General features: G+C 46.8%; 1 protein-coding gene across 6 annotated transcripts in view; it reads left to right on the forward strand.

Moving 5' to 3' along the window:
- Nucleotides 1–743: 743 nt before the first annotated feature.
- Nucleotides 744–13,505, forward strand: part of SNX8 (sorting nexin 8) — a 42,358-nt gene continuing 29,596 nt past the window's right edge. Inside the window, exon 1 of one of the 6 annotated variants that reach the window (XM_058569413.1) lies at nucleotides 744–834. In XM_058569413.1, coding sequence (XP_058425396.1) covers nucleotides 744–834 — 91 coding nt within the window. Of the gene's footprint in view, nucleotides 835–1,053; nucleotides 1,268–1,587; nucleotides 2,074–3,145; nucleotides 3,224–3,640; nucleotides 4,339–13,505 lie in introns of those variants that run through there. The other 5 variants (XM_058569415.1, XM_058569412.1, XM_058569411.1 and 2 more) reach the window with 5 other exon arrangements.

The raw sequence follows: 13,505 nt of genomic DNA on the forward strand, positions 1-13,505 counted from the left end.
ATGCAGGATGAAGTGGGTGAACGAATGAATGAATGATTGAATGGGTGAGAGAATGAATGAATAGGGTGAGTGGATGAATGAATGGGGGGTGAATGAGTAAGCTAATGTAGGATGGAATGGGTGAATGAATGAGTAGAGGGGGACGTGAATAAACCGGGCCGTGAATGAAGGAACGGGGTGGGTAAATGAATGAGTGGGTGAGTGGATGAATGAATGAAGGGGTGAATAAGCTAATGCAGGGCCGAGTGAATGAGTGGGTGGGTGAATAGTGGGTGCTTGGGTAAGTGAAGGAATGAATGAGTGAGTGCGTGAGTGCATGAATAGGGTGGTGGATGAGCGGGTGAACGAATGAGCGACCGCAGGACGTGGTGCGTGAGTGGGCAGACGAATGAGGAAGTGGTGAGTAAGCGGGCGAGGGGTGAGCGGCTCAGTGAATGAATGACTGAGCGGGTGCCCGAGCGAGGGCAGGTGGGAGTGAACGAGGGGGCGGTGGCGATGGCAGCGCGCCCGCGGGGAGGAGCGGCGGACGCAGGGCGGGAGCGCGGGCCTGTCCTCCCGGTGGCCGCGTGGCTGGGGCGGGGCGAGACTGGGAGTGGGCGTGACGAGGCCGGGCACGGGCGTGGCTAGGCCGGGCAAGGGGCGCGGTGAGGCCGGGTGTGGGCGGGGATTGGGCGGGGCGACGCACTGGTGGGCGGGGCCTGCGGCCAGGCGGGCGCGGAGGAAGTCACGTGGCGCGCGCTCACATGACTGGCGGCGTGATGGACCCGCTGCCCGCGGCGGCGGTCGCTGCGGCAGCTGAGGCGGAGACAGAGGAGGCGGGTCCGGCAGCGACAGGTACACTGCGCTGGCGGCCGGCGCCCACTTGCCCCCGCGCGCGCGCGCGGCCCGGGCCCCGCGCCCCGCGCCCGCGCGCCTTCGGCTCACTTCCTACCCCCGCGCCCGCCCGTGTCCCTTCTCCAGTCCTCACGCTCTGGGGGGCGCGTGGCTCCGCGGCGGGGGGCTCGGTGTGCCGCCGCGGGTCCTGGAGCCCGCGCACCTGTCTAGGTTTGCCCCTCGCCGCGCTCCCTCTCGCGCCTCCTGGGACTGTCCCGATCCCTCGGGGCGGCGGGGCCCGCCGGCCGCGCGCTTCCTGCGGGGACTCCCCGCCCAGCCTCGTGGGGCCCAGCCCTGGACCGCGGGCCCGCGGACGAGTCATTTGGCCGCTCAGGACTTGGGTGTTCCCATCTGTAAACCGGGCTTATTTCTCTATCAGCGCTTTTCTTGATGGGTGAGCGTAAATACTAAAAGCTTGCGCGAGCCTTGGCTTTTCTAGGCAGCTCCTATTTAAATATTCTCTTCTCCAGTCCTCTAACTGGAGAATAGATGTAGGTGGATGTTGGTGCGAGTTACTCTTTCTTTTTGGGGGGCACAACGTTGGGGGACTTTGCCTAGGGGGTCTGGCAAGGTGTCCCTGAGGAGGCCGTACTTAGAGTGAGTTCTGGAGGGCTCCTAGACAGCTTATTCATTAGGGAGAAACGGGAGGCCCGAGTGGCAAGGAAGCTGCGCTGGGGCAGGGGGTGGGGCATGGCAGCCCCCTCCCCCAATCGGTCTTGATGTTTTTCCTCTTAATCTGTAGCTGTGTAAGGAGAAACAGGTAATGGCTCTTGCTGTTGGTTAGAACATTGTGTTCATGTGGTCACACGTTGGAGCCCAGCGTGGACAGCTTGGCCCCACCTTCACTGGAGCCCCAGACTGGCCCCCTTGGCTGGGTCACACTTGAAAATGGGAGGCTGTGATTGGCTAGGAATGCTTGTTCCCCCGCAGATTGTAAAGCAGTTCAGAGTTGCTGGATGGTGATGGTGGCTCAAGGATCTTTGCACATAGAGGGACTGCACTAAATGTTTCATACAGGCCTCATCCACTGGCTGCCATTATGGTGTCATTTGGGACGAGCTCTTGAGGCTGCCCGCCCTGTGACTTCACCTGGAATTCCCACCCTAGTCTCCCTTCCTTGGGGCAGTGATGGTTTTATTAGGCATGCTCATGGTATAGACAGTGTAGCAGTTCAGTTTACGGACGCTTTCCTACAGCCAGGTGAGTCTCAAAGTGGGGTTCACGGACTGTCCGGAGGAAGCCTGTCATTTCATTCTGTTTAAAACCTTTCAACCTTCCCGTGAGGCAGGTGAAGGGGTAGAGCAAACCTTTTTTACACTGGGAGAGCTAAAACCCAGAGGCAAGTGACTTGCCCAAAGTGGGCAGTGTTAGAGGGTGTGTGGTGGGGGTGACCGAGGTTGGGCTGGAGTCAGAAAACCTACGCCTTTGAGAGTGAATTTTGCCCAAGGATGATATGTATATATCTCACACTTTAGCAAAGGCTGATTTTGTTGAAGGAGGGGTTGTGGCTTATGGACCTAGAAGGAATTTCCTGTTCTCTGGTGTTCTATCCACACGGCCACATCTTACCATTAGAATTAATTGTGTGAGGTCTAGGTCTTTGTAGTACCTTTGGGATTGTCAGAAAAAATTATTGTGTTCGCTGTGGTTTTCAGCGTCGAGTCTTATTATATTCTATTCTTTGAAGCTTAAGTTGTGCACGGTAACTCCCTTCCTAAAAATTTAATTTTCAATTATGCAATACATGGACAAACATATTTTCTTTAAAAAAAAATAGAACATTATAGATTAAGTTAAAGTCTCACCGCAATTGCAGTCACCCCCTTTTTACCAGAGGTGACCACTGTTATCAGTTTGGGATAGATCCTCTCAGTTCTGTTTTTATATTTTACACGTGTGTACTCAGAAAACATGCACCTCCTTGTGCATACCTGCCCTTGTTTCCCTGGGGCGGTGTGTTAGTGTCCTGTGGCTGCTGTAACAAATTAGCACAAGTGTAGTGGCTTAAACAACACAAATTTATCATCTCACGGTAGACAGTAGACTCCATCTACTGCTCTGGAGTCAGTAGTCCAAATTAGGTTTCCCTGGGCTAAAATCCAGGTGTGGGCGGGGCTGCATTCCTTCTGGAGGCCCTGGAGGGAGTCCGCTTCCTGGCCTTTTCCAGCTTCCAGATGCCTCGTTCATTCCTTTGCTGGTGGTCCTCCTTTCTCCAGCAACCCTGGGCACACCCTTCTCCTGCTGTCATCTTTCTGGTTTGTTCCCTCTTGTGTACTTGTTCCACTTTTAAGGACCCCTGGGATTACATTGGGCCCACCTGGATAATCCACAGCCCTTGCCCTATTTTAAGGTCAGTTGATTAGCAACTTGAATTTCATCTGCAGCCTTAATCCCCCCTTGCTACGTAACCTAACAGATTCGCAGGTTCTGGGGGTTAGGATGTGGACACCTGTGGGGGCCCATTATTCTGCTTCCCACAAGTAGACACCCCAGGAGTGGAATTGCTGGGTCATAGGGTTTGCACTTTTTTGTGTTAACAGCTACTAACATTATCCTCTATGGTGTCTATTACCATACCAATTTATACTTATAACAGCAATATATTAAAGCATCCTTTCCCCATCATCCCGTCAACACTAAATACCATTTTTTTAAACTCCCTTCAGACTTAGAAAAATTATGAAAATGTTTCATTTTTGTTTTAATTTCCATTTCCTCATTTATTAGTGAAGTTTAGTTTCTTGTATAATTTTCACCTTGTATGGCTTCTCTGAACTGACTCTTCAGGTCTTTTGACTGCCCATTTCCTTAAGGGATTATCTTTTTTCTTACTGATTTGTCGTAGTTCTTTTTGTATTTTGGACATTAACTCTTTGTGGATTTTATATTAAAATTATAACTATCAAAATATCTGATTGATTGGAACATTCCGTTCCCTGACTGTGCAGGATGAGAGTTTATTTCAGGGCCTGTTCTGAGGTTATAAAGCTCAATGATTGTGACTTAGAATAAGAACAGCAAAGAATGTGTGATGTGTGCTTGATTGTCTAATCTGGTTTTTTGGGATTGCATCATACACTCATGCAAATATATACAGACGACCACTGTGTATCACAGCCCTGCTTCCTACAATCCTACGGACTTAAACTTGGTCTTCAGAACAAGGGAGAATGGCTTCACTTCTGTTTGAGTGGCTCATTTGATGGCATTCCGTACATTCCATTTGGTTAGGAAGCTCCCGGCCATTTGCCTTCGCAAAGCCTCTGGATGCCTCCTGGTTTTCTCTGGGGTCAGGTCTGAACTCTGCTCGACATCTCCGCTCTGCCACAACCGGCTGCCACCCTTTCTGCACGCCTGTGTGATTTCTATGCCCTCTGTGCTCCGACCAGCACCTTGCCTGCTTCTTTGCGTGTACACATTTGTCCGAATTCATTGAGCTGTCACTTAAGATGTATGCATTTGACTGTAAGTTGTACCTCAAAGTACTGTTTGCGTTCAGGCAAAAAATCTTGCTGTCCGTCCGTCTCCCTCCATTACACACATTTCCATTGTCAACTCCTGACAGGCAGAAGCTATTATTTTTCTTTACATCCCATATCTAGAATAATATCTGCTATGAAAAAAAGGCTCAAATGTTTCATTTGATTTACATTTTTATCATGTTTTTTTTAGGATGGTATCACATTTTAATTTGATTAACAATGGTAGCAATGTGTATAGTATTTTAGTTATTGGTCTTTAAACTCTCTTTCTCTCTCCCTCTCTGTTACACACACACAGACATACACAATTTGCGAGGTAAATTGCGTCAATTTGAAGAAAGAGGAACTAACTGAATCACTAGTACGTAGAACCGATTTTGCCAGAATTTGTGGTTTGCAAGATAGTGATGCGTCCCGGGTGGGGGAATTCTGTTTTGCTATTATTTTTCCCTTCCTAAGAAAAACGCAGCACAAAAAGAGATGTTTTACCCATCGTGTTTGCTGGGAGGACGGGGAGAGACTGGAGCAGTGAGTTGCAGGATCGGTGTGTACAGCATTGGGCCCTGCTGTGTTTGTTAGGAGGAGCCGACTCAGTGATCACAGCCTCGGAGCATGCGGTAGGAGGCCTCCACCCCACAGGTATGCGAAGAGTGTGACTCCTCCTGATCACAGTACCGTCTGAAGAAGTGTTCACCCTCTGCATGTTTTTATTACTGAATCGTTAAAAAATCATAACCAGACTGAAGGGATAGATGTCCTTTGGGAAAATGTCAGTATTAAAGTATCACGTGGGACCCCTTTTGGGTGGACTCAGGAGGGTCTGAGGTGTGTTCTGCTAGTGGAGCGCTAGGAGAATCTGAGGCCGTACTTGATGCTGTGTTCTGTTGGCTGGGCTGCAGGAGAGCACGTTTGCTGTGTGTGTGTGTAGGACGTGTTTTGGGGGGGACTTTTATAACTCAACCAATTTGGAGTTTGTATGCTAAGCAAATGTAATGTGAAATTACAAGATGTTTGATTAAGTCCAGGGAAGCTTGATATGGACTGGAGAAAGTTGTGATTACATAATGTCTCTGAGAAGCATATTTACATTATTTCCCAACAATCAGTCGTAACCTGATTTGTGCTGGTAAAGTTGTCTACAAGAAGTCTTACGAATGAGTGGTGATGAGACCAGTCAGATTTCATTGTCATATGTGAATTGGCACTTTGAGGAGAATGTTGTTATACGAGTAATATAACCGCGAGTACAAACATTTTGTAAACAGAGAAATCATCCATAATTCCACCACCTTAACACAACCACTGCGTTCTGGTGTATTTCCTTTTTCCTATGCATCTGCTTTTTACATAGTTATCCTTGGAGTGTGTATACATTTTATAGCCTATTCTTTTCACTTAACATTTTTCTACACCACTAAAAATAGTTTTCATAATTTTCTATTTAATGTCTGCAAAATAATGCATCAAAGATGTGCTATTTGTGCTTCTAAAGTGCTAATGTCATAAAATTTGGGTTAAAGATACATGTTGTCACATGTTTTTCAGACAATGATTCTTTAAATTGAATCAGTATTAACGCTTGTCCTAATGCTTGCACTTGTTAAACAAAGTCTCCCTCCCACTAAAACTAGTTCTCCACCCTAGAGGTACCACTGTTATGTTGTGTCAGCTGTGCGTGTTGAATCCGAGTTTTAGGAAACTCAGTTATTAGGCTTTTACAGCTAGGAAGATGTCTTTTGATGACCTTTGCGATGTTGTGTTCAATGGCCTTTTGCAAATACAAGAACTGAGTTCCTTCACTCTCCGCTGCGGATGTTGAAAGAAGCCAGAGAGAGAGAATATGTACTGTGTGACTCCAACTTACATAAAGTTCAGAAACATGCAGAATTGGACTCTGTTGTGTAGGGTGCTTCCTCAGGTGATAAAACTATAAATGAAGAGCAAGGGAAATACCGTGACAATTAGGCTGAGGTCCCCTCCGGTAGGAGAAAGGCGCTTCCCATCTACAAGGGATACGAGACGGGGGGCTTCCAGGATGCTGGTAGTCTGGTGATTTTTGACCTGGAGGGTGGTTCCATGTGTGTTTGATATATAATTTTGTTACACTGTGCATAGACATTCTGTACCCCTTTCTGTAAGTGTGTTTCACAGTAGAAAATGTTGGGGGGAAACCCGAGATCCTGGGACATTAGGTGGACTTGCCAACAACACACGATTTGGCAAGTAAAGGTGGAGGCAAGGGATCTTGTTTTCATCTAGTTTTGTAGGAATTTTGGATTCCCTTTGTTTCCACTCTCTAGTCAATATTGGATTTGCTTAGAGGGAGGCGAGTTTATAGTGAAATACCATATTGTATCAACATCCACTCCTAATGGAGAATCCTAAGGTTAATCAGCAGGAGACCCCCCGGCTGCTGCTGTTTCTGCTGTCTGGGTCTGAGTATTGTTGGCGCCGGCCCAGAGTACTGGTGAGTCTGGCTGTTTCCGTGGCCCCTGGGACCAGCGGGACGGAGGACCCAGACCCCGGGGCGACTGGTGTCTGTGTAGCAGCAGGAGGGACATCTGGGAACCTCCTCTACTGTTAAAAGCACCTTCTTGGCAAAGGCCATCTGCCGTGAAGGAGAGTCAGGTGACATTCGTGACTTAGCACAGTTAATTATCTTTAGAACTGTCATTTCCCCTCCCAACTCCTGAGAAATTCTAGTCCAGGCTGGGGGTGGATCGGCCTTCCAGGAATTGGCCACTCGCTGCTGCTGTTTTGCACCAAAGGGAGATTTAAAAGTGCATTTTCAGCTCTTCAGAATCTGAGGAAGGTCTGTGTGTGTGCACTTCTTTATCTTGGGAGGACGTGTGCACCGCTGACCTTCCTTCCAGGCTGGAGGGTGAAGGAGGGAGTCTCTGGAAGTCTCTGCAAGAGTTCAGAGTTTAACTGTGTCATGTGGCAGGGGGCATGTTTCCCCCTAAGATAGCCTGTGTCATGAGTGGAAGGTATTCCCATCTTCTGCCTCCTCTGTGGGAGAGATTTCTGTTTAGGGCTCTTTGCAGAGAAGGAGTAGTGTGGTGGTGCACGGACTGTGTGCCAGGTGCTCTCTTCGTGCCTCGTGTATAAAATAACTTAACCCTCATGGCAATCCTGTGAAGTAAGTAGTCTTATCACCCCTACTTTACAGATGGGGAAACTGAGGCACACAGCGGTCCCATAACTTGCCCAGGGCCATACAGCTAGTAAAGGGTGCAGCTGGTACCCACGCCAGATGTCCAGCTTCGGCTGGGAAGCGGCACCCAGTGGCAGGTGTTGTCTACTTGCTATGGTTGGTGGAGGCTGGCATCGGGTACCCACCACTGATGAATCTCCCTTCAGGATTTGCATAACCAGCCCTTCCCAGACACAGGACTTTCCCTCTCTCGATGCTTTTTCTTACAGTGAGACTGTTCTCAGAAATACCACCTAAGACCATTGTACGACATTGTCATTCTATTTTCAGAACGGAGTGCACTTTAAAACAATGAAATGGATGTAATGAAAGCGCGTGTCAGTTCAGGATGTGTGTGTACGTGCCCAGCAGTTTCCCAGGAGAGCTGTTCCTTGCGTGGTTCGAGTTTGGGTTTAAGCTCTGCACCACATCTACTGAAAATATTTCGTTCATCTGGGCCCTGGGTGTCCAACGGAGTTTGTTTCCTATTGAGTTGACTGTAATAGCTCTCAAACAACAAATCACGTCACAAATTTTGTGAGGTGCGGGCTGGGTTCCCCTCATCTGATGAAGATATTCAGATTATCCTAGGTAATCGATTTTGGAGTTTTGGGGTATACAGACACTAGATGAGAGTCTAACCTTCTTTGCGTGGAAAACTAGGTCTCTAGATTTAGAAGAAATTTAGTTGCGGGGGAAAACTGACTAAATATTTCCCTTACTGTGACATTTTTCACAGTTCCGAATTTGTTCATGCCAGTTTCCGAGGCGTGTCATTTTATGGTTGATTAATTGCATTCCTGGTTGTCTACCCCACAGGCAGCTGGAAGGGAGGGACCTTGTCTTACTCCTGTAGTTTCTTCCATAGATCAATACATGTTTGTTTAAGTGGGTTTCATTGTATCTCACTTGGCTTATAATATCGGGTGACTGCTTGGAATTTCATTAGAGGGACCTCATTTGGTTGTGAATGCGGTTTCTCCCTTCAGCCTTTACTGGGATTGAGATGCACTTTGTCCTGTCAGATGTTTTGGACTATTCACTTTCATGTCAAGAGATCCTAGAAAACCTGAGTCACTTTCAGCCTGAACCAACTAGACCCGGGAGGAGGGTTTAAAAAAAGAACAAAGCCCCCAGATGGATTGAATTTAGTTAAACTGAGAGAGACGAGGATTCTTTTTGAACTTTGAACTCCCTACTTCGTAAATCATTCCAAGATTCCCCAAATTCGCTAAAATAGTTTTCTTTATAAACTCTGGAAAAAGTCATTGGGCCTCCCCACATAGAAATGTTCTCCAAGTGAGAGACCCAAGAGGTGTTTTGAGGAATAGCCTCGGCTTGAATGGGCCCTTTGAGGAGCAGGTTTGGTGAGATTCACGGAGAAGCAGAGTCTGATGACCCCTCTGCTGGTTCCTCCTGCTCCGACTAGAGTCAGAGGAAGTCCTCTGAGAGGTGACTGTTTCGGCCCTCGGCTCCAGTTTTGTGACGTCTTTAGGAAACAAACCGGTGATTTTTTTCCCCTTCGTGGTCTGGTCTCTTGCGTCTCCTTTGGAGAGGAGTAGCCACTCACAGCTTGAGCACATCTGTGTGTGTGAGTGTGTGCATGTGGTTCACACGTATCCTGAGGTCCCAGGGACCATCCATGACCTGTTTGTGATTGCCAGTGGAACTTGGGGAGCTGCTCGGTTCTTGATGAGAACAAGGTGCTGTTGTTACATAGCGTCGTAGAACCCAGCGCTGGAGGCAGCGACATGCCCTGGCCAGCAGTTCATTTGGTCTGTGGTTTGATCTGGGAATCTCCTGCCTGGTGTCCACGTCGTCTGAAAAAGAAGAGCTCAGGCACCAGGCGCTGTGCTAGATGCTTTCATGTATTTTCTTTTTAAAAAGGTTCTTGCACCTGAACAGTAATGTAGATGGCGTTGTCCCCATTTTAGAGATGGGAGAGCTGAGTGCAGGGAGGTGAGCTGCTTGTTCACAGTCACAGAGGAGTCTGGAATCCGGCCCCAGGTCTGGGGTGTGCTTGCCTCTGCTCCTCTCCCGTGTTTTGGGTGTCCAGTGAGGCCGCATGAGTCAGCACACGAGGGAACACAGGATTTGGTGTCATTGGGTAACCTGGTGCGAGTACTGGCCCCACAAGTCACCTGGCTTGTTCTGTGACCTCGGGCGGGCTGTGCGGCCAGCTGGGTCCTGTTTTCTCATCCGTAAAATGGGATCACAGCACCTACATAGAGATGGTATATAAGCATCCAGTAAGGTTCCAGTCCCAGAGAAGTTTCACTGGTCATGGCTCTTGGGTTAATGGTGGTCAGTATTACACCCAGCTGCCCAGACGACCATCTTCATCCCTGCCTTTGAATTCATGGGAAGGGTAAGAAGGTGGGGAGCACTTTATTAAGGGGAACTTGGCTAGTTCCTTAGAATTTGTGGCTGCTTCCAGCTCTACTGACTTGCAGCTTCAAGGCCACACGGACTGCAGGGAGGTTCCCAGGTACTGAGCACAGCCACTCGAAGTTTTTGTGGCAGCGTCACCAGCTAGACTTTTCTACCTGTGCCTGAAAGAGCCAAAGCCTTTCCTAGGTGGATGATACTTTCCCTTCATTCATGATGGCAAGCCGTCTGTGTCCTGGGCACAGTGCTGGGGTAGAAAAGTAATTAGTGTGTATTCACAAGAATGAGAGAAGAGAGGGAACTCCTGAAACTTTTTTAATACCTTTATTGAGATATAATTCACATACCATATAATTCACCCCTTTCATGTATACAATTCAGTGGTTTTTAGTGTATTCACAGAAGTATGTAATGTTGACTACAGTTAATTCTAGAGCATTCTCATCCCTCTGAAAGAGCCCTTGTACCCGTTAGTAGTCACTCCCCATTCCCCCCGTCCCCTTCTCCCCCCAGCCTGGGCAACCACTGATCTTTCTGTTTCTATAGATTTGCCTCTTCTGGGAATTTCATATAAATAGAACCATATAATACGTGGTCTTATGTGTCTGGCCTCTTTCACTTTGCGTAATGTTTTCAAGGTTCATCCATGTTGTAGCATGGATCAATACTGCATTTCTTTTTATTGCTGAACAATATTCCATTGTATGGATCATCCACATTTTACTTATCAGTTTACTTATCAGTTTACATCAATTGATGGACATTTGGGCTGTTTCCATGCTTTGGCTATTATGAATCATGCTACTATGAACATTCATGTACAATTTTTTGTGTGGACATAGGTTTTCATTTCTCTTGGATATATAACTAGGAGTGGAATTGCTGGGTTATATGGTAACCTATGTTTAACCTTTTGAGGAACTGCCAGACTGTTTTCCAGCAAAGTATGAGGATTCCAATTTCTCCATGTCCTCAGCAACACTTGTTATTGCCTGTCTTTTTGATTATAAACATCTTAGTGGGTGTGAAGTGGAATTCTGTTGTGGCTGGGCATCTTTTTATGTGCTTCTTGGCCTTTTGTACATCTTTGTAGAAATGTCTATTCAGATCCTTTGCTCATGTTTAAAATTAAGTAATTTGTCTTTTTTATAAAAAACTTGAACTATAAGAATTCTTTATATATTCTAGACACAAGTCACTTATCAGATACATGATTTACAAATATTTTCTCCCATTCTATGGGCTGTCTTTTTACTTTCTTGATAGTGCCTTTTGCAGTACAAGACTTTTTAATTTTGATGAAGTGCAGTTGATCTGTTTTGTTCTTTTGTTGTTTGTGTTAGTTGTTGGTGTCATATCTAAGAAGGCTTTGCGTAACCCAAGGTCATGAAGATTTACTTCCATATTTTCTACTAAGAGCTCTGTAGTTTTAGCACTAACATTTAGGTCTGTGATCCATTTAGAATTGGTTTTTGTGTATGGTGTGAGGAAGGGGTCCAGTGTCATTCTTTTGCGTGTGGAAACCCAGTTGTCCATCATAAAACACTTCTTGGGTGCACATGCTCTGTGCCTCCCCTGTGCAAGACAGTATTGGGAGATCAAAGCTTCCTGAGGGGCGTATGTCCTAGTGTGGGAGAAACCCACGAACGAGACAGACTGAGGAAAGCTCCACAAGGAGATCCCAGCCAATCATGAGAGTCGGAAGGATAATCATCTCTCCCTGGGGCTCAGGAAACACTTGGCTGTTGAAGTGGTCTTTGAACTGAGCTTTGGAGGCTGGAGAGGATTCAGTTGAGAAATTCTCAGCTAATAAGTGCCAGAGGGCTTGGAGGGACCTTAAGAGATTGTTTCTTGAGACTTTGCTTCAAGGTAAAAACACTTAAACTGTTGCAGGAAGATGAAAAACTTTCTTCTCTGGCTGTGTAGGTTGGTTATCCATATGGCACATTACAACTTTATATAATCAGGGTTTTGCCATATATTCTTTTGGGAAGACATGGATATAGCTGACAATTGGCAGAGGCGCCATGGGGAGGTGGGAAGATACTGCCAGTGTGAGGATGCTGCTCAGGGCTCACCGTGGCAGTATCCGTTGACAGCTGTCCTCTGCGTTAGCAGCTTTGGCTTCTCGCGGTGGCTCACTGAGGCACGGTTCCTGTCACCAGTGAGACCTTAATGAGGTTGGTGTGTGGAGGGCAGGAGGTTGTTACCCTGCCTGGGAAACAGACCAGACGTTGATTAATTTATGTGGCTTCCTTGCTCGTGTGAATTAGATTTCTTTTGTTCGGTCCACAAATGTTTATTACTTTGTTCTGGGCACTGTTCTTGATCACTGGGATATTAATTGTGAACAAAATTAACAAAAAAGCCTGCTGTCCTGGAGTTTATGTTCTTGTAGTGGAGACAGACAATATTCAGTAGACATAATAAGTAAATGATATATGTTAGAGCGCCGTGGGGGGCAGTGAGGACGCAGGTTGCGGTTGTCACTGAGTAACTGTCATTCAGAGAGTGATGTTCCCACCAAGATGAAGGAGTTGGTCTGGCGCATATCTGGGGAAAGAGCGTCCCGGGCAGAAGAGACCACAGTGCGAAGGCTCTAAGGCCGGCAGATGTGTGTTGTGCTCAGGGAGCAGCGAGGCAGCCGGTGTGGCTGAAGAGAGGTGAGTGAAGGGGGCGGGAGGACAGGAGTGCTTGCTGGCTGAAAAAGGATAAAAGAACATTTTTGAGGATGGCAGTGGATTTGAGGAAACCTTGCATTAAGATCTGTTCTCCTTAGAGAACAGTTGCCATTCTGATCCTCAGAAAGCTAAAATTTTAGTTTTCTTTTTTTAATACCACTAGGATACATCCACAGATTACCAAGGCCAAGTGGAGTTAAGGGTATCTCCAGGTCTTTGTGCAGCCCTCCACTTGAGTAACTCTCCAAAGAGGTTTTCTGAAGAAAGTCTTACTCGATATGTGTCTGTTAGTGATGTGGTATTTATTGTCCATAGGGACATATAAAATCCGTTCGGGCAAGTGTCCATTAGCAGGAAAAACTGTGGAATTCTTAGCAAAATATTTTGTGAAGGAGGATGTTCTTCATGCTATTTATAATAGCAGAAGACAGTTAATAGGAGAATGGCTAAATGATTTTTAGTTCCATGCCTAAGATATTGTGCAATCAGTACAGGTAATAGTCTTAACTTCTTAGAAATATGGAACAGTGTTTATAATATAAAAGGAAGAAAAATCAAGATAAAATGGTGAATTTATTCCAGTTACGTTAAAGAGGCATGGGCTTACCAGAATGGTGAGGGAAAGATAGACAGAAAATACTGTGCTGGCCGGTGTGGGAGGCAGCTGGAACTCCTGCTGATGGGAGTGTAAGTTGGCTCAGTCACTTTGGAAAACTAGAAATACTTACTAAGCTGAATGTATGAAATCCCAGGATCCAGCGGTTTCGCTCTTAGGAATGTGTCCAACAGAAGTGCGTACGTGTGTCTGCCAAAAGACGTGTGCTGGCATGTTCATAGCAGCATAGGAAGACGCTGGAAACGATGCTGATGCCCAGCAACAGCAGAACG

Source organism: Diceros bicornis, chromosome 26 (genome assembly GCF_020826845.1).
Source record: "Diceros bicornis minor isolate mBicDic1 chromosome 26, mDicBic1.mat.cur, whole genome shotgun sequence".
NCBI classification, from domain to species: Eukaryota; Metazoa; Chordata; class Mammalia; order Perissodactyla; family Rhinocerotidae; genus Diceros; species Diceros bicornis.